The sequence below is a fragment of the Petaurus breviceps genome, unplaced genomic scaffold (genome assembly GCF_028583685.1).
Source record: "Petaurus breviceps papuanus isolate PSGF00001 unplaced genomic scaffold, PetGlider_PUasm1.0 186, whole genome shotgun sequence".
Taxonomy (NCBI): Eukaryota; Metazoa; Chordata; class Mammalia; order Diprotodontia; family Petauridae; genus Petaurus; species Petaurus breviceps.
The window spans coordinates 776,122-795,939 of NW_027185798.1; the positions used below are offsets into that span (position 1 = coordinate 776,122).

Consider the following 19,818-nt stretch of genomic DNA (forward strand, 5'->3'; position numbering starts at 1 on the left):
ACAAGGTCAGACCTATGCTTTTAGGAAAATCAATTTGTATGGGAAAGGGATTGGCAAGCGACTTGATAGGGACAGCAGTTAGGAAGATGGCCCTGTTGCTCCTCTCCCTCCCTCCCCCCTTTCTATGACTATGAAGAAACAGGCTAAGAGGGCAGTGATGTGTCCATGGTCACACAGCCAATAAAGGTCTCAGGCAGGATTTGAGGTGGCTCTCCATGCCACTCTGCCCTTGCTGGCATGCCATCTCCCTACAAGATGCTAAGCTGTCTGTGAAGGCAAGCCCCAGCCTTTATCCCAACTTTGCATCATCCTCAATACCTCGGAAATGAGTGAAAAAAGAAATGCCCATGGCTGAGGATTGGAGCCATGGGAGGCCCCCAAGCCTGGAGACGAGAGAAGCTGCAGCTAACATCTGAGGCCTGACACAGGAGCAGAGCTAGAATACTGGTATCTCAGAAGCCAATGAAAGCTTAAGGAAGTGGGAAGGGAAGGCAAGTATTTATTAAGCACCTACTATGTTCCTGGCACTGTGTACTTTCCAGAACTCATCTGATCCTAAAGTGATCCATACCAAAGTCATCAGAGGTCAGGGAGAAGGAAGATGGAAAAACTTCAATCTGGAAAGAAGGGAAGCCTCTGGGAACCCTGGAGTGAGCAGGGGGGTCCCTCAGAGCATCAGGAAGACCAGGGATGAAGAAAGTGTTCAACTCAACATTTATTAAGCACCAACTGTGTGCAGAGCATGGTACTAGGTTCTGTGGGAGATACAAAATTTTGATAAGACACAATCTCTGCCCTCATGGGGCTTACAGTCTAGTAGGAATTGATGGAGGAGAGAGGGAGCAGCAAAGTCTACTCCCTTGAAAGGTCTGACCAGGAATGGAAGGTCGATGCTGGGACCAAGATGGCCATCACACTCCTAGGGCCTCCTGTCTGGGGCAAGCAGGGTTAGGGAAAGGATGAGCCCCTGCTGAATCACAAGAATTCGGAGGGGAAAGCTCATCGCCAAACCCTGAGGCCATCTGCTATGGCAGTATGCTGCGTCCGACCACTTCAGCTTGGGCACTCCTCACCCCTGTCCTGCCTTAGCCTTCCCTACTCATCCCCTGCCTCGGAGAAGCTGCCAATGCCCCAGCGGCCTGGCCTCCAGAGCAGGGCACAAGTCTGACCTTTCTCTGCTCTTTCCAATCCCTACTGCCCATCCCACTCCCCTCCCCAAGGCAGCAGCTGCACAATCTTAGTGGTCATGTCAGAAAAGTCCCCTGTGAAGAAGGAAGCTGTGATTAGTAATGCAAAACCTCTCCACTCAGATTAATCACAAGAAGGAGCTTACAGGGGCATCCAGTCTGCTCCCCCTCCCCACACAAGGCACCCAGCTCCTCTGGAGGAACTGAACCCCACTACTGAGGGTGAGGATGGGCCAGGCTTAGGAGATGGAGAGCACAAGGTCACAAAGTGTAGTCTGAATGGACGCAACCCGACAGGGAACAGCATAAGGCTTTCGTGCCAATGTTACCAATTCCTTCCTAGGCTGGTGGCGGGATGGGTACTCCTTCAGGGCTCAAGGCTGGCTTTCACAGTGGCCGCTCCTGGTTGGGACACGGCCCCTAGAAGTGGTGTCTGGGGCTTCGGACCCCTCAGTGGTAAGGCCAGGGGCCCTGGGGAGGATGGACCTCCCCAATCAGTTTCTATTCGATGGGGAACAGCAAGGCCAAGCTGCATGTTCCCCTCCCTGACATGATCTCCCTGTAGATAGGGCAATGAAGTCAAATATTCATCACAGGATTGGTGCAAGTGGGGGTGGGGGAGGGAAAGAGTTCCATGGGGACCTATCCTAGGGGGGCTTTATTGCTTCCGTCCCAGTCTGGCCCCCAGACAGGGCTAAAGCCGAGGTGCAGAGAGATAAAAGGCAGGCTGCTTAGTCACCATCATCTGTCACTGGAGGCAAGAGGCCCAGCCTCCACCAAGCCCTCTGGTTACCTCAACCTCAGGGTACCTTGGCTGGCAAGGTGCCCACCATCTTCCCACCCCCTCTGCCTGCTCCATCCACCTCTGTGACCTTTTGCATGCTCACCTGCCCTTCTCAGGTCCCCTCCTCAATCTGCCTTGCTGGCTTCATATCTCACCTGGGTGATGTGGGGGTGGGAAAAGGTTGGGAGTCCCACCCCCCTTCCAGGTCAGCTGACCATCTCTGCCTTCTGGCAGTCTCTCTGCAAGGGCCTGGTTCTAGGAGTCTCCTATCCACCTCTCTCTCCATGGGCCTGGCCCCAGCACAGAAAGCCCACCCCTGATCCTGGCTTGTAAGTTGTCCCCAAAGGAGAATCAGGAATGAAGGAAAGGGAGACAGGAGTCTGGACTCCAGGGGGTCCCTGGGAACTGAGAATCATGTCTAGAAAAAGGCTTATCCTACGCCTTCTCGGGCAGACGTAAGGCACAGTGTGGTGGTCGTCAGGGTCAAGGAGGAGAGGGGAGGGGAGGAGGGAGAGTAAGAAACCAAGCCTGAAGGCTGCTCCAGGGCATCCCTGCAGGAGCAGCCCAGGGGGGGGGGCAGGGGAAAGGGAAGGGTGGTCCTCTCCTGCGCCCCCAAGCCCCATCATGAGACACTCATCAGGCCCTCCTCCCAGGAGGACAGCCCCCTGTTGCAGACTCTGCAAGTGCAAACTCGGGGCAGATGGGGAGGGTCAAGGCTCAAGTGGTCTTGTCCTTTTACGGGAGACCCTCCTAGCTTTATGCCATCCCAGGAAGTGGTAATGAGGTTGCTTGTTTCCCAAGGGACAGAGAATCCCTCCAGTCCCCTAAGCAACCCAGAACCCTGAGGTAAGTGGACAACTGCCCCTTGACCAAAGCCCATCCCTGGACGGCTGCTGGGCAGACTTCTCAGAGTACCAGGGAGCCCTGCCCACAAGCCCCTGGACTGGGTTCAGGGAGGTTTCAGGATGCCCACTGCAGGGCTGACATTGTAATACTCCAGGACCCCTTTCTAGAGCCCCATCCAGGATGGGCATGGGAAGGCACATTCAACTTGGTAGCTGGAACCGCCAAGCAGTCCCAAACCAAGAGGAAGCCGCCCCAGCACGAGGGGGTGGGGCTAGGCAGACACATTGACGTCCCTGAGAGAGATGGCACCATTTGTGGCTTCGGGGGGCTTGTCCTCCAGCAGCAGGGCTGGTGTGTCTGTGGCAATGGCCAGGGTGGGGGTGTCCGTGGGGGCCGGAGAGGCCAGGCCCTGGGCCAGGATCTGCTGGATAGTTTTACGAAGGTTGGGGTGCAGCCGGCCCTGGGTCTGGTAGAAAACCTCCAAGGCGAAGGACTTGAGGGCACCGGTGCAGAGATCCTCATAGAGCGGGATGGTGTACATACGGGACATCTGTAACACAATAGGCCATGGATGGCCATCCCATAGGTAAAGTGCAGCCAGGGCCATTCGCCTGTACACTCCAGCAGCTTGGGACACCTACCCCTGGCCTTTCCCATCTGCCCACTAGAGGGAGCCTTCAGCAGCAAGCCTCCAGTCCCTGGGAAGATGCCCCCAGGACACAGACTCTCACTAGGAGGCCCCATCCCAAAGACATCAGGCAGGGCTCCAGTCCGTCCCTATGCTCTGGGATCCTCCCTGCCCCCAGAGTCTATATTCTAAGGTCTTGTTCATCTCTGCCCATCTGCAGTCTGACCGCTCGTGCTGGTTCTAACCTTTCCTTCTAAGGCCCCTCCCAGTGGACATCCTGTGTTTTAAGGCCTCTCTTGGGTACCTGGCTCTCCAGGAACCGCCGGACTTTGTAGAGGTCTGGGTAGTAGTCATTTCGGACCACAATTTGAAGCCATCGGATGCGGATCTCGGCATTCATGGAGTCCAGCAGGGAGGAATAACACTTGGAGAGCCTCATTACTACTTCTGAGGAGGCCAGACATACAAGACTCAGTTAAAAAAAAAATCTTTCCCAGGTACCCTTGTCAGGACAGGCAGGACATTCAACATCTCGGGGTCACAGACTTCATTTCTGGTCCCTGGTGACCCTCAACCACCAGCACCTTGGGCCAACAAGGACCCCAGTCATCACCCCCAGCCAGTGCCCATACCCTGGGCATTGGAGACCCCCCAATACATACCACAGAGCAGTAGAAACCCCAATCACCCCAGGCAGTACCCACCAGGGAGCAGTGGGGACCCAACCAGCATTCACCATTGGGCAGAGCTCACCTGGGGCAGTGGGGCTCCTTGGCCAGTGCTGGCCACTTCCTGCAGTACTCACCCTGGGGCAGTGGAGACCCATCCAGAAGACGATCCAGGAAGAGAACAGTCTGAAACGTTTTCCACTTGGTGATGTCGATGCTGCTGGCAGAAGCGGCTGCCTGGTCCAGAGGCTCTGCTGTCCATAACCGGAAGAGGGTCTCCACAGGCCTGGTCAGGCTGGAGCCCTGTGATAAATCTGGCTCAGCGAGTGGAGGCCCCGTGGCATTGAGCCAGCGCTCAAACTCCAGCCCTGAAAGGATAATCCAGCAAGTGAGTAAGAAGACAGGACCCAAAGGGCCTGGGCTGTGCCGTGCACTGCCTCTGAATGATGCCTCAGGACCCATCAAGGGCCCAGCCTTTGGGCTGGCACTGAGGCCAGCCTGCTGGGCTCTCCACCCATCTGCTACACAACAGCAGAAAGCCTTCCACCTCCCCCTTGTTGCCTGTGCCTGGACTTTGGTCCATCAGCACCAGGGACAGCTCCCTTCAGGAAAGGGCTGAGCACAGAAAATCAGGGCTTGGCTCCCTACCTGCTTTGCTGTCCACACTCTGCTCCTTCAGCTCAGGAAAGAAATTCAGGAAAGAATCCAGAAGATCTTGGGCAACAACACTGCTGAACTTGTACTTCTCCACGTAGGCCTGAGAGAGACAGAGTGTGGCAGGAAAGTGAAGAAGACTCCTGGGGTCTCAGTGGGCAGGGAAAGGGGGAGGCGGGTGCACCCTGAGCACAGAAGGCAGGCCTCAGGAGAGGGAGCCATGGACATAGACAACCCCGCACACCTGAGATCTACAAGGGCCAGCCTGAGACCCCACCCAGCTACACGGCACTAGCCCAGTCCAGCCCCAAGGGAGGTGTTTGCTCTGTGGGTGTCTGAGGAGGAATCTGGGAGAGACTGTCCCAATATGGCTCAGCCAACTGGAACACTTCCTGCCCTGAGAAACTGGGCCAGGCCTTGAATCCCAGCTTGGACTCAATGGAATCCATGGGTCTCCTTGACAGGCCTAGAGACCCTGAAGCAAAGGGTTTACATAGGGACCTAGGACTTAAAGCCAGAAGGGGCCACAGAATACACCACCACTGAGTCCAGTTCTCTGGTTTCACAAAGAAGGAAACTGAGGCCCAGAAAGATGATTGGGCTGGCTTAGGGTTCAGACCCCGGTCCTCAGGCAGGGCTCTGTCCACCATACCCTGTGCTTGGTCCTTCCCATAGCTCACTGCCCTTAGGGATTATAGTCAAAGCTGGTAGGGAGAAAAGGGGCAGGGAGAGAATAGGGCACTAACTCGAAGGAAGGAGTCAAAGTGCTGAGGGTCTCCACAGAGCTGCGACAGGTAGTAGACGAAGCAGTATCCCTTCTCGTACGTGAACAGGTTCATCAGGTTGCTGGGATTCACCCCTGAAAAGAAAAGAACAGTCACCCAAGATGGCGTCCACTGGGGCTGGGAAGCTGCCACCCCTGGCCTGCCCCCGGGAAGTGGAAAGGGGAGAGGAACAGAACCTGCAATGTCTCCAGCTCCAGCTACACATGGGCTGCTGGGAAAACAGAGGCAGATGGGTGGGCAATGGTCAGTGCCAGGGTGGAGGGTGAGGGGAAGCATGGGCCAGGTACCTGGTTCCAGTTTGACCTGAAGCTTGCTGACAGGGTTGTCCTCTCCAAGGAGTTTCATCTGTCGATGGAGGGCATCAAGGCGGAACGCTGTCTCCAGGCATGTGAAGGCAGCACCTAGGCCAGGGAGGACAGATGGTAGGTCATACCATACCCCAGGCTGGGGGTGCAGGCAGGGGCAGAGGAGAAGCAGAAACCAGCCCCAGCAGGGAACAGTTCACACTATCCTGTCCAGGCCTAGGAGGACTGGACATCATGCATTCATTCATTTGCTCATGTACTCAATAAGCACCTGCCATGTGGCAGACACAGGGCTGGGCACACAGGATAAAAGGATGGCCTCCTGGATGCCCCCCAGGAGCTGCCATGCTATCAGAAGGAGGAGGGAGGAGACCACAGCATCCAGCAGAGTCAAGACAAGCTTCCTGAAGGAGCTGACACTTGGACTGGGAAGCAAGTGGGCTAATCTAAAAGGTGCAGCCCACCAGAGGAAAGGGCCTTTTAAACAGGGGGTCCAGCCTGTGCAAGGCATGGAGATGGGATGCCTACAGGGAATGACCTACTGGGTCAGAACATGTGACCAGGGGCATAACGTGCAATAAGCCAGGAAAGATGGGCCGGTCATCAAGGACTTCAATGCCAAACAGAAGAATCCAGCTTGACTCCAAAGGCAGCTGGGAGCCATTGAGGTTTCTTGAGCAGACCCGGTCATCAAGAATACCAATTTGGCAGCTGTGTGGAAGACACTTGGGAGGAGGGCAAGGCTGGCAACAGTCAAAAGCCCATAGATGGCCAACATGGAAATGTTCTGCATCGTTTCACATGTATAACTGATTTCATATTGCTTTCCTTCTCAGTGGGTGTGGGAGGGAGAGAGAATTTGGAACTCCAAATTTAAAAAGAATGTTAAAAATAAATAACTGATGAATTAAAATGTTAATAAAAACCCCAAAGCCCATGGGCCAGGCTGCTGGAAGGAGAGCCTGCTCTGAGCTAGGGTCTCTGTCTCCCACCATCAGGTCCTGGCCCACGAGTGGCAAACCCCGGTGGGCACATTCCAGTCTGAGAAGCTGAGTTACAGGGAGAAGGATGGTCTGGCTCAGGCCCCTCCTGTGGCCTCTGGGGAAGTTACTGGACCCACGTTCACGCCGTCTCCTCTCCCCAGCACCCGAGCAGCCTTACCGTAGGTCTCAGTGGTGATGCGACGCTGAGCGTAGGTGGCCAGCCCCTCACTCAGCCACATCTCCTCCCATGTGGCATTGGTGACCGCATTGCCAAACCAGCTGTGGGCCACTTCATGAATGATGTCAATGATGAGGAACTCATCACTCTCCAGGATGGAGGAGATGATGAAGGTCAGGCAGGGGTTCTCCATGGCCACGATCGGGAAGGAGGGAGGGAGGAAGACGATGTCATACCTGGAAAGAGGAGAGGACACCCTGCACACCATGTAGGGGGCAAAAGGAAGGCTCAGCCTGGGAGCCACACCCTTGATTCTCTGGGCCCTGAAGGCTTCCTCAGGCAAAAGCTAAAAGTTAGTGCTCCTGGCCTGAAGTCAGGGAGCCACAAGCTGAAATCTGGTTTTGGTCACTTGCTCTATGTGTGACCCTGGACAAGTCACTGAACCTCTCTCTGCCTCAGTTTCCCCAGCTGTAAAATGGGGATAATAATAGCACCTACCTCCCATGGTTGTTGTAAAACTAGATAATATTTATAAAGTGCTCAGTACATAGTAGGCACTATATGTTGGCTATCATTTTTTTAATTTTTGCTTTTTGGAGGGGGGAAGGCAGGACAATTGGGGTTAAGTGACTTGCCCAAGGTCACACTGCTAGTAAGTGTTAAGTGTCTGAGGCTGGATTTGAACTCAGGTCCTCCTGACTCCAGGGCCAGTGCTCTATTCGCTGTGACACCTAGCCGCCCCTCACTATCATTCTTATTACAAGCTCACAGAGCAGTGTTCTGTACCCCTCCATGGCACTCTGGTTCTCTACCATGTTTACCACCTGGGCCTGGATCTTGGCTTCCCCTTAGACTGTGAGCACTTCAAAGGCCCATGTCTCTCCTCAACTTCGTCCTTCCCCCAGAGCTCTGCACAGGGTTCCACACACATAGCAGGTGCCTAATAAATGTTGTATTGAATTTGAATTTGGGACTATGCTGATTCCAAAAAAGAGATCTGGGAATGCACCACCCCTCTTCTTTAAAGAGGTGGGGGCCTATGGGTGCATGATGAGGCATCAGATGGCGCATTTCGGCCGTGTTGCTGAGTTTTGCTATTTTTCTTTCTTTCAGATTTGGCATTATAAGTGATGGTTCTCCAGGAGGACAAGGGAAGAGGGGCAGAGTGGGAAACAGAGGCCATATAAAAACAAGATGTGCCATTTAAGATGCATTTTAAAAAGATACCTTTTCATTGGATTTGTGTGGCCAATCCCCCTTAGGGAAAACCATCCCCCTTGGGCTGCATGATGGAGATGCCCCCTCCCTCTTCCTCCCCAGAAGGGGCCCCTCCCTCTCCCCTGCCCCTCCCCCTTCTCCCCTGCGCCCCCCTCACCTGCCCCACAGGTAGGGCCCGTACAGCTTCTCTGCTATGCTCAGCCACTGCTCCACCAGGCCAGACAATTTGCTCGTGGCCGTGGACAGCAAACACGGCTCAGCCCACACTCGGCTCCTGCCAGAAAGCAAAAGCAAGATTTGAGGTCACACATCTCCCTAGGGGAGCCGAGAGATCCCCCAAGACACTGGGTTTGAATCCTGCCTCAGACGCCAGCTGGCCCTGCTGCCATTGACCTCATGGAGATTCTGTTCCCTCATGGGCCAAATGAGGATAAACACAGCCATAGAAACTTGGCCCCAGTGCAAGAGTTTTTTTCCACCTTTTTCCCTCCTTAGCAGAGGTGGGGAGCTATGGCTGGGAAATGCTGCATACAATGGCAGAATTTGTTTTTTACAATCTTGGTTAGTGTCATGGAACTGGGGGAGGGGGGGCCTGGGAGGGGAAAGGAGAAAGAAATAATGTGCAAAGGACAATGAGTGTTTAAAAAAGCTTATCAGCTGTCAGCTTTCCGTGGGGCTGGTGTGTGGATCTAAGGAAGTCTGGCACCTGAAACACCTTCTTGACCTTTAAGAGGGGAGAGGGGCTATACTTGGCACAGAACTGTGACAGCGACCTCCCAGATGAGAAAGTCCCTCTATCAAGGCAGGTCACCATCTTCTGCAGCCTCAGAACACAGAGTTTTAGGGATTTGTTCAGGGTCACCTGGCCAGTAGGTATTCGGAGGCAGTACTGAACCCCAGACCTTCCTGATTCCTAGGTGGGTTCTCTATCCCCTCCTCCAAGCCCTAGACAATTATCAGCCCTGCCGTGCTTCCTTAGGTACCAGTTGCTAGGCCTGCAGCTAGTACTGGCCCCAGGCCCAGTCACATTCCCCAGGGAGTATGGCCAAGAAGGGCCAGAGAGACAGCCCAGTAGGCTTCCCAGCAAGCTAGCTGTTAGGGCTCCTGTGAAAACCGCCCACTGGTCACCAGGAAAGTCAACTGCCCTCCCCTCTAGGGAAGTGACTGGCACAGGGTGTCTGGTCAGATTAGCCTCCTGCCACTTTGGAAATAAGAGGGAATGAGGCCCTAAGGGGCACAGGGCCTTGCCAGCTCAGGCAGATCTCTGGATGTACAACAGGGGAATGAGAATGTTTTGGTGCCAGGTGCTAAAAAGGGGAAGGGAAGAATCCCAGTGTTCAGAGGTGCAGGGTGGTGGAAGAATCTGGGAGACCCAGCTGGAAGCCCCCAAGGGGCACATCAAGCCTCCCTGCCCCTCCACCCCCCCACCCCCACCCAAGCCCCCCCCGGCCCTCCCCCTCCCCGCCTGTCCCCTGCCCAGCCCATTCCCTCCCTGGCCCATCCTCTCCCCTCCTGTTCCCTCCTTGTCCCTTCCTCCCTGCCCCACTTTTACCTCTGATTTGATGCTCCCCATTTGTGAAAGAAAGAAGATAACAATGCCCCTCAGAGAGGGGAAACCAGCCCCCTCCCAGTGGCTGATCACCCAGGGTGCCCACTGCCTGTGCCCTGACCTCACACCAGACATTTCCCCTTCTTCCTGATCTTCCCTGAGTCTGCTTTCCCAGTGAGATTTCCCCCTTCCCAGGTTTTAGGCCATGCAGGGTCCACTGCCTCACACTCTAACCTGGGTCCCCAGAAAAGACAGCACAGGGCCTGTGTTCATCGGCTCACAGGCTTAGGCATTTAGAGCTGGGAGGGCTCTCAAAGGCCAAAAGCCAGACTCCCATTGTACAGATGAAGAGACTGAGGCCCATTATGGTTAAGACTTGCTAATGGTCGGCTACACTGCTAGTGAGTCTGAGCAGGATCCAGACTCGGGGCTCCTTTTCCCCAGCTCCACCTCCAGCACTCCCCCCCACACCACCCACATGGCATGAAGGGTTAAAATCCCTTTTCTGAGGGGCTTTGAGGAAATCCCCAGCCTCCATTTCCTCATCTTTAAAACAAGTTTGGATTAAATGTCCTTGAAGTTTCCTCCCTCTCTAAATGAGTCCCATGACCTCATTCTGCTGCTTGTACGACCCTGGGCAAGGCAGCCCCCCCCCCCCAACTCAGTCTCCTCCTCCATAAAATGAGGGGATTGGAACAAACGGCTCCGAGGCGCTCCCTTCTCTCTGTCTGAGCCTGCCAGCCCACATTTGGAAGTCTGCTCACCTGGGCCCGATGTCGGCTGGCACAAGCTCTCCTGCCACCAGTGCCACCAGGTAGGCAGGCACTGGATACTCCATGTGGAACTGGTACACGCCCTCCTTCTCCAGGTAGGCACTTTGGGTGGCGCTCATCAGCACCTGGACCCCAGCGGGAGCCTGGAAGACAAAGCCAGGTGACCGTCCAGGGCTGGCCCGAGCAATTGTGCAGTGGCATCCAGCAAGATCCCTCTGAGCAGAGACCCAGGCTGGCACCTCCAGGCTCGTGAAGGACAGAGGGAGGCCTGGGAGGTACACATAGGCCAGGGGGAGGGGCGGATGTCCCTCCTCCCCAGCTCAGCCCTTCGGTTCAGACATCACAAGGGAATTTGGCAGGAGGGACGAAGGGTGTAACTAGGGGAGGAGAGAAGGCCTCGAGTCAGGGAGTCTCGGGGACCCTGTGGTTAACAAGAAACTGCTCCAGGAAACCATCCAGCTCTTGGCCCATGGGAAGCTGAAGGGGCCAAGTCTGGGCCCATGAGGTGGAAAGCAGGGAACTGACCCACAGACCTGGTGCCCAGGGGAGGAGGACACAGTTGGGCACTGGGCATACAAAAGGACCAAAGGCAGACTCCCCTGGAGGAAAGGAACGCCTCGTACGGTGGCCCCAATGACACACCAAAGACTCCCCCTGACGCCCCCCCCTTTCCAGTCTCATTTCCTATCACACCCCTTTACACAGTCTCCATTCCAGAAAAGTTGACCTGGCTTGTCCTCCCCATCCCCAACACTATCTCCAGCCTCTATGACTTTGCCGAGGCTGGGCCCCCTGCCAGGAATGCCCTCTCTCCCCACCTCTGCCCTGTGGAATCCTGACTTCCCTCTAGCATAGCTCGGGCAGTGCTAGCTCCTCCAAGAGACCTCCTGGATCAGCTGCCAGCTGGGAGAGCTCCTGCCCCACTGCGATCATGCTGGCTTTCCTGTGTGTACTTAGGGTTTTCTTATTGGGTCCATGTTGTGGCACCCCAGAAGGACGCAAGCCCCTTGTGGGCAGGGATCGTGTTCATTTTTCTCTTACAGTGCCTGGCCCACTTGTTGCTTAAGAAATACAAATCTCAGGGCAGCTAGGTGGTGCAGTGAATAGAGCACCAGCCCTGGAGTCAGGAGGACCTGAGTTCAAATTTGGCCTCAAACATTTAACACTTAACTAGCAGTGTGACCTTGGGCAAGTCACTTAACCCCAACTGCCCTTCCAAAAAAAAAGGAAGAAATACAAATCTCAGTTTTGCTATTTAACTACCTATGTGACCTCAGATTCTATCTCCTCCTCTATAACATAGAGGAATTGGACTAGATGACCTCTCAGGCCCTTCTAGCAATGGATAAAATCCTCTAGTTCAAGTCACTTCCCTTCCCAGGGCCTCAGTTTCCCCAGCTGTAAAATGAGGGCAGTGGAGGAGACAATTCTTCCCCCCCTCCAACACTCTGCCAAGAGGCTTCCTTCCCCAAACTTAGGATCCCACTTCACAGAACCTTCCTTCTCAATCTCCTCCTCTGTAGCATGATGAGCTGTGGGCACTCACAGGAAGCAGGGGGTGGTTCTCACCGCCCAGGTCTGTCCCAAGCACCCTGGCCACCCTCCTGGAGGAGGCGAGTCTCACCTTGACGGTGGCAGAGTATGTGCATTTCACTGCGGGCGTGTCGAAGCAGGGGAAGAAGGAGCGGTTGCACACAGAGTGGCCCTGGGTGAAGACGAACGGCTTGGAATTGCTGTAGGTCAGCTCGGGATCCAGCCACCAGATCTGGGGATGACAGGAGGGAGGACAGCAAGGTCAGAGTCTGCCCCAGCAGGTGGCCCCTCGGGCACCCACTAGGCAGCTACAGCAAATCCCAGGCTATGCTGCACCAGGCTCAAACCCACCCCAGCCATTGAGCTAACACCCCTCGGTGATTAGAGAATTAGCCTTCAGTTTTCTCATCTGTAAAATGAAGAGATTGGACCAGATGGCCTGAAGTCCCTTCCACCTCTTGATCTGGCACACTCTGCGTCTTGTTGATAGCATAGGTCATGTATAAGCCTCAGTTTCCCCTTCAGTAAAATGGGGACAATACCCTCTCCCTCATGGTTGTGGCACTGGCTCCCTCATAGGGAGCTGGATAAATGTAAGCAGCAGAGGGCTGGCCTTGGTGTCACCAGCCCAATGCCATGTGGCCTTGGCCAAGTCACAACCCCCATGGGTTAGGCAATGGTCTAAAACTGGGGTGTGAGGAAGAGGTGCCAACCCATGCTATTGGAGGGAGTTCCCTACACAACCCTCAGGCCACATGACAACACATCTGCTTTCCCAACCTCTCAAGTGCTCATTGTAGAGTGGGAGACCTGAGTTCAAGGGCCAGAACTGACCAACCATTGCTAGCTAGTGGCCCCTGGCCAATCACTTGAACTTCAGTGTCCTCATCTTTAAAATGAGAGTGAAAAAAAATTCCCTGCTTTCTTAGGGTTGCTCAAGAGGAAAGTGTTTGCTAACCTGGAGGGAGCCCAGACACAGAAATGAGGGCCCATCCTAAAAGAAGGGAAGGAGAGTAGGAGAGGGTAAAGGTATCCCATGACTGGGCAGAGGAACCAAGGATGGAAGGCCCAAGAAGGTACAGGAGGTGGCAGGAGAAGAGAAGGGCTGAGCCGGTGCATTTGGCATCAAGAGGGAATCTGTTAGCCCTTAACTCTTCAGGCTTCCCTTGTCATCATACCTAATGGCCCTGGAGCCCCTGGGCCTCCGGGTCTGTTCCTACAGGCTGGCTCTTAATTCCTTTCTTCTGGCCTTTCCAAGTACTTTCAGACCATCTGGTTTCCATACAGGGGGACCCAGGCCTCCCCACAGAAAGGAGATGCTTGAGAAATGTGGACCAACAGGTTTGTCAGAAATCCCACTTTACAGGTGAGAAGCCTGAGGCACAGGGAGGCTTTGTGGTGGGTAACAGTCACTGAGGGAGGGCCAACCAGGATCCAAGTTTCCTACATGGGACCCTGTGCTGGGCTCCTTGAGAATTAGACAAAGAAAGCCCTGTCCCATTCAAGTCAGGGGAATGAAGTGGATTTGGAGTTAAAGGACCCTGTCCCTCCCCTCCTGGGGCTACCCTGGCCTGTCATGCAACTTCTGAGTATGTTTCTTCATCTTTAAAATGAGGAGATTGAGGAGATAAGATACTTCAAAGGTTCCTTCCAACTCCAGACCCTGAATTCTAAGAGCCTAAGGGGGCCAGATGTACACCAAACTAAAACTACCCAGCCACCCTGGGGAGGCTCGTGCTTGCCAATGGCGGCTCTGCCTAGTCCTAGGGCAGCCCCAGTACTCTCAAGGGATACCATGGACTCCCCCCAAATCATCAGTTAAGTTGGCTTCACTCCAATCAACAGACATTTATCAATAAATCGATAAAAACCATTGATTAAGTTGGTTTCAATCAATCTATAAACATTTGTTTATCGATAAATCAATAAAACCATAGATTAAGAATAAAACCATGGCTTCGCTTCAGTCAATAAACATCTCCATCTATGCCAGGCACTCTGCTAAGCAGTAGGAGTACAAAAGAAGGCAAAAGATAGTCCCTGCCCTCAAGGAGTTTACAATCCAATGGGGGAAACAATGTGCAAGCAAATCTATACAAGATACATAGAAAATACTTAAGAGGGAAGGCACTAGAATTAATGAGGGGTTGGAGAAGCAAAAGATCGGATTTTAGTTGGGACTTAAAGAAAGCCAAGGGGGGCAGCCATTGGGAGCAGAGAAGAGAGTATTGCAGGCATTCAGGACAGACAGAGGAAATGCCCAGAGCTGAAAGATGGAGGATCTTGTTGTGGACCAGCCAGGAGGCCGGGGTCACTGGATCCAAGAAAATGTGTAGGGGAATGAGGCATAAGAAGAATGCACAGGGAGGAGGGGACAGGTTATGAAGAGCTTTGAACACTAAGCACAGAACTTCATATTTGATTCTGGAAGTGACAGGGAGGGAGTCACTGGGGTTTATTAGGTGACACGGTCAGACTTGAGCTTTAAGAAAACCCCTTTAGTGGCTAAATGGGGGATGGATTGGAGTGGGGAGAGATGGGGGGCAGGCAAATACCCCCTTCTCCCAGCAGCATGAGGTGATGAGAGTATGTCTGCACAAGAGGGGTGGCCATGCAAGGAGAGAAGGTGTAGTCAAGAGATGGTGCTAAGGTGGAATGGACAAGAGACGCTCCAAGGTGAAACTGACACACCTTGGCACCATATTGGAATGGGAAGAAAGAAAGAGTGAGGAGTTCAGGGTAAGTCCTAGGTTGGGAGTGTGAGGGACTGGGAGGGTGGGGGTGTCCTCTACAGTAATAGGGATGGTGGAAAGGAAGAGGATTTAGGGAAAAAGATAGAGTTCTGTTTTGGACATGCTTAGCTTAAGATGTCTACTAGACATCCAGTTTGAGGCATCTGAAAGGCAGCTAGCGATGGGAGACTGGAAGTCGGCAGAGAGTTTGAGAGTGGCTCGACAGCCAGGAAACCAGAGAGCCGCCAGCAGAGGCTGGATCCCACAGGGCAGTGAAGCCGGCCTCTAAATGCTCACTGCGAGTTATCTGAATATTACTCTTCCCTCAAGTTCCTAAGAAAGATATTAAAAAATGAAAGGCAAAACAAGGAAACAACCCTCACTATATCTTAGCTGAATTAAGGCAGAAGTGTCCAACAATCCAATTAAGGTCAACTCAACAATCCTGTTTCCTACCCCTGTGCCAGACAATAAGGAAGCTGCCTGTCCATCCATAGAGGATGTCCCAGATGCAGAGGATGGAAGGGGTGACCCAGAGTGTGCAAAAGTCCTGTGTCCCCATGCCTGGTCCAGGAGCTCCTGGAACGTCAGAGGTGTCCTGGAGGTCAGGCTAAGCCTCACAGCAATAAGAGTGAAAAATGAAGCAGGAGACTGGGGTTGTTGGCAGAAGGTAACCTTGGATTTCCAGGGCTATGGCTTCACCCAGTGATAGTATAATGTAGAGTCGAGAAGACCTGATTTTTGACACTAGCTGGGTGACCATGAACAGGTCACTTCTGCCTCTCTGAGCCTGTTTCCCTAGCAGTAAAAAGGGTATAAAAATGCCCGAAGTGCCTATTTTTCAGGCTCAAATGAGACCACAATCTATCTAAAAAGCTGTGCAAACTTTAAAGTGCTGTACAAATGTCTATTATTACTAGTACTCATATGCTGTGGAGTTAAAGGATGGAACAGGGTTCAAATCTCACCTCTGATGCTTATTGCCTATCTTCCCTGGCCTCAGTGTCTGCTTCTGAATGATAAGGGGGTCCCAGACCCCTTCCAGCTCTATGTCTGGACCTTGTGATGGAAGGTCAGGGTCTCTCCTACCTGGGCTTAGTGCCCATGAGACCCACAGGAGAGGGGACCTAAAGAAGGCTGGGGCTGCAGCCAACAGAGGAGCAGCTACAATGGCGGGGGGGGGGGGGGGAGACAAGGATCAGAGAAGGCCTAGGGAAAAATCTGCTTGGTGGCACAGGGGACAGAGCACTGGCCTGGGCATTAGGAAGTCCTGAGTTTGAATCTTGCCTCAAACATGTACTGGCTAAACACAATCTCCCTCAGACTGTTTTCTCATTACATGACGGAAGACGGTGGCCTAGATGCCCCCAAAGTTTGTTAATCCTATTAAGTGCCTACTATGTGTCTGGACAGAAGCAGCAGTCTCTGTCACCACAGAGCTCATGGGGCCATGCACAGTGCCCAGGTCCTGCCTTGCCCAGAACACATGCTCCTGAAACACATGTTCCCAGTCAGAGCGCCCTCAGGAGGAAGGTTCCAGCAACCTGGCTCTCAGCGATGGTTCTAGAGCCCAAGAACCTGCAGGTGAGGGTCCTGCACTCCTGCCAACAAGCTACTGCTGTTAGCAGGGACATCCCGCCTTCAGACAGTGCTTTGTAGCTTCCAAACAATCCTCCCATACGGTAGGTTGGACAAATATTGGCCCCATTTTTCATAGAGAGAAAGTGAGACTCAGAGTCAGGATGTTGGCTTGCTTCCCCAAAGTCACTGGGGTGGGGGAGACCATGATTCCAAGCCACGCTTCCTAATTCTCAAAGCGCAGGGCCCTTGTCTACCTCAATAGCTGAAACCAGGCAGGAAGAAGGTGGAGGCATGATGGGGAACTAACTGGGGAGGCAGAGCTCTGAGAAGGAAATGACTCGCTGGGGACAGAAGCAGTTGAATCTGAAGGAAGGTCATGTACAAGCACTGAGAATGAGACTGCATGGACCACACAGTGTGACAGACCAAGGGAGACCATGAATCAAGATGGAGGAGGGCAGTCAGTGGCCACAGGGACGAAGTGTGCCCCCATCAATGTCAGCACCCAGGAGTAGAGGCCTTTGCACCTGCATATGCTCCAGCTCTGACCTCCAGTCAGTACCAAAGAGAAAAGGAAACAGCCACTGTGTCCTCTCCCACCCGCCGGCCCACGGTCTCTTCCCCAGGGCAGTAGCGCATTTCCTGTTTGGTTGGCTCAAAGACCTTTGGAAGTGCAATGAAACCTCTTCAAACGATTATGTACATTCCAGGATCACAGACCCAGAGGCAGAAGGCAAATAGAAACCATTAAGTTCATTTTGTGGGCCGCTAAGTGGCTCAGTGGATGACACATTGGACCTGGAGTCTCAAAGACCTGAGTTCAAATCTGGCCTCAGGCACTTCTTAGCTGTGTGACCCTGGGCAAGTCATTTAACCCTGTTTGCCTCAGTTTCCTCATTTGTAAAATGAGCTGGAAAAGAAAATGGCCAACCAGTCTAGTACCTTTGCAAAAAAAACCTAAACCCAAATCTGGTCACAAAGAGTTAGACACAACTGAAAACCAGCTGAACAAAAACAGTAGCAGAAAGAGGGATGAATCTGGAGTCAGAAGACCTGGGTTCATAGGTATATAGACCTTGCTCTACCATTTTCTAACTGTGTGACCTTGGACAAGTCAACCTCTGCAGGTGTCTGTTTCTTCATCTGCAAAATCAAGGGATTGTTACTAAGAGTAAGAGAAATGCACACTAAACAGTCACAGCTAAGAGGGAAACCATCTATGCTGAAGGGGCCATGGGTGCATGGGCATACTGCTGTAAATGGGATCCAACCGGAAAACCCTTTAGGACTACGATCCAACAGGGACTGAATTGTTCTCACCCTCTGACCTGTGGCAAAGATTTCTCAGATTTTTCAAACAAGCCTAGAAATAACCAGAATGGCTTAAGGCCAGGAGTGCCAAAATTGCTACTCTACCAGAACCAGATTAAAATGTCATTAAGAAATGTTTAACAAAATAGAGAATACTACACAACATAGATGATGTTAATTTGTGATTTTCTAAGTCGATAGGGCTATCCTGTTCTAGTAGAGTTTGACATCCCTGGCTGAAGCAGCAATTAGATGTGGCCAGTCCTAGCAGACATTTACCATGTTCTCATGAGATTGAAGAGGAAGAACAGTGGGGATCCAGTCAGAGGACTTGCCCAAGGTCACACAGCTAATGGCAGAGGCTGGAGATGAGCCTGGGGAGTCAGTGCTCTGGCCACAGTACTAGTCAAGGCAACCCCAAAAAGTTCACCTCATCCAAGTTTGTTCTTTGAACCAAGAGAATGACTGAAGTGTTGGAGTTGGGGGGGAGGAAAGTCTTAACCAGGAATTGGATTGTGTGAAACGCCAGCCTCAGCTTGGTCTGTTATCAGGAGGAGTAAAGAGCCAAGGCACCAGGCAAGGAGAGAGAGCAGCAGGCCAGAGGACAGGTACATTCCGGGTGTCCCATCAGCCCCCAGCCTTGGTTCAGTGTAAATACCACTCAGGCCGGGTGGCAAGGCCTTAGCATTTGAGATGCCACTGCTGCCAGGAAATAGAGCAAACAGCACCCAGCTAATGGCTGCACAGCCCAGCTCAGGGATTAGGCATCCGAGCTGATTCACAAATGACACCTGTCTGTCACAGACCCAGATTGGACACAGAGCTGGGGGCAGCAGACAGAGGAAGGTGCCAGCGGAGAGGCCGAGACCTTGGTTAGTATCTGGAAGCCAAATGAAGATCATGGGGTGGGGTTTTCCCAGATCTATTTCTGTCATTCTCATATGCCCTTAAGATTCCCTAGGAGGCAGAGGAGACAGTTAGGATGGCCCCACCCAACTAGAGGGAATGTGAAGAGGCTGGAGAGGAGGGCACCACACAGACAGTGGGGTCTCAGCATCACCTCCCTGCAACAAAGGGATGCCAACCCACCCCTTCCAATAAAGCTGATCCTTCTGTACTGGCTCAACAAGCCTCCAGCAGCTGGACCGTTTGGATGCTTTTGACAGGCCTAGGAACAATCATATTTGAGAAGTGTTTAAGAAACATCTAACTCATACAACAAGTGGTATTTCTGAATGTAATGATGTAAGCTCCCTGAGGGCTGAGCCTGTTTCTCTCTGTTCCTTGTATCTCCACTGCCTAGTACAGTATCTAACACACAGAAAGTACACAATAAATGAATGCTTGTAACAATAATTAACAATATATACGATGACAGCAAGGGTGTAAATGGAAATAATCCCCCCCCAAAGTGAACACTGTAATTATAATTACCAGGTTTGTCCCCAAAGAAGAAACAAGAAGCTTTTCTCCCTCTTTGCAGAGGTGAAGGCCTACAGTTATGAAATGGTGCATACACTGTCCCACTCAATGGATGGACTGATTCATTTTGTTAAGATGCTTTTCATTTTTTCATTCTCTTTCTTTTTAATCCCTTGTTACAAGGGATGACTCCCTGAGAAGGAGTAGAGGCAGGATTTACTTAGAAATGAAGAAAATATTTCAATTAAAATGTTTTTAAATGTTAAGGGCAGAAGATTGGAAGTGGACGGATTATGGCAATCCAGAAGCCTGCCTGGTGGCAGAGGTTTTTCAGGCTCCATCTCAGAGAAAGAGAGGGGACCAGAAACAATGAGGGGGAAAGAAATGTAGCCAGACAGACAGAAGGTGGAAAATGCTGGGGAGACAGTGGGGGAAATGAGTCATTCTGTCCAGGTGGGTAAGGAGAGGGATGCCCTGGGAATGAATTAGCTTCTCTTGTGAATTCCCCAAGGACCAGCCCAGGTCCCCTTTTAGGAGTGGCAGATACAGAGCAGAAGGAAGCTGAGAGGAGACTAGGGCCAGGGCTGGGGACACCTGGGGGACCTCTAGGGCTCCAGTTGCCAGGAGGGAAAACACAAGAAGAGCTGTTCCTGATGCCAAGGGTTTCAGCCTGGGACAGCC

General features: G+C 52.7%; 1 protein-coding gene across 1 annotated transcript in view; it reads right to left on the reverse strand.

Moving 5' to 3' along the window:
* Positions 1 to 697: 697 nt before the first annotated feature.
* RNPEPL1 (arginyl aminopeptidase like 1) overlaps positions 698 to 19,818 on the reverse strand; it is a 35,298-nt gene continuing 16,177 nt past the window's right edge. The window contains exons 2-11 of the mRNA XM_069089307.1: positions 12,183 to 12,323; positions 10,550 to 10,701; positions 8,394 to 8,510; positions 7,019 to 7,254; positions 5,840 to 5,953; positions 5,514 to 5,626; positions 4,762 to 4,870; positions 4,251 to 4,481; positions 3,750 to 3,892; positions 698 to 3,367 (exon numbers count right to left, since the gene is read on the reverse strand). Of these exons, the coding sequence (XP_068945408.1) occupies positions 3,089 to 3,367; positions 3,750 to 3,892; positions 4,251 to 4,481; positions 4,762 to 4,870; positions 5,514 to 5,626; positions 5,840 to 5,953; positions 7,019 to 7,254; positions 8,394 to 8,510; positions 10,550 to 10,701; positions 12,183 to 12,323 (1,635 nt within the window). The 3' untranslated portion in view covers positions 698 to 3,088. The remainder of the gene's footprint in view (positions 3,368 to 3,749; positions 3,893 to 4,250; positions 4,482 to 4,761; positions 4,871 to 5,513; positions 5,627 to 5,839; positions 5,954 to 7,018; positions 7,255 to 8,393; positions 8,511 to 10,549; positions 10,702 to 12,182; positions 12,324 to 19,818) is intronic.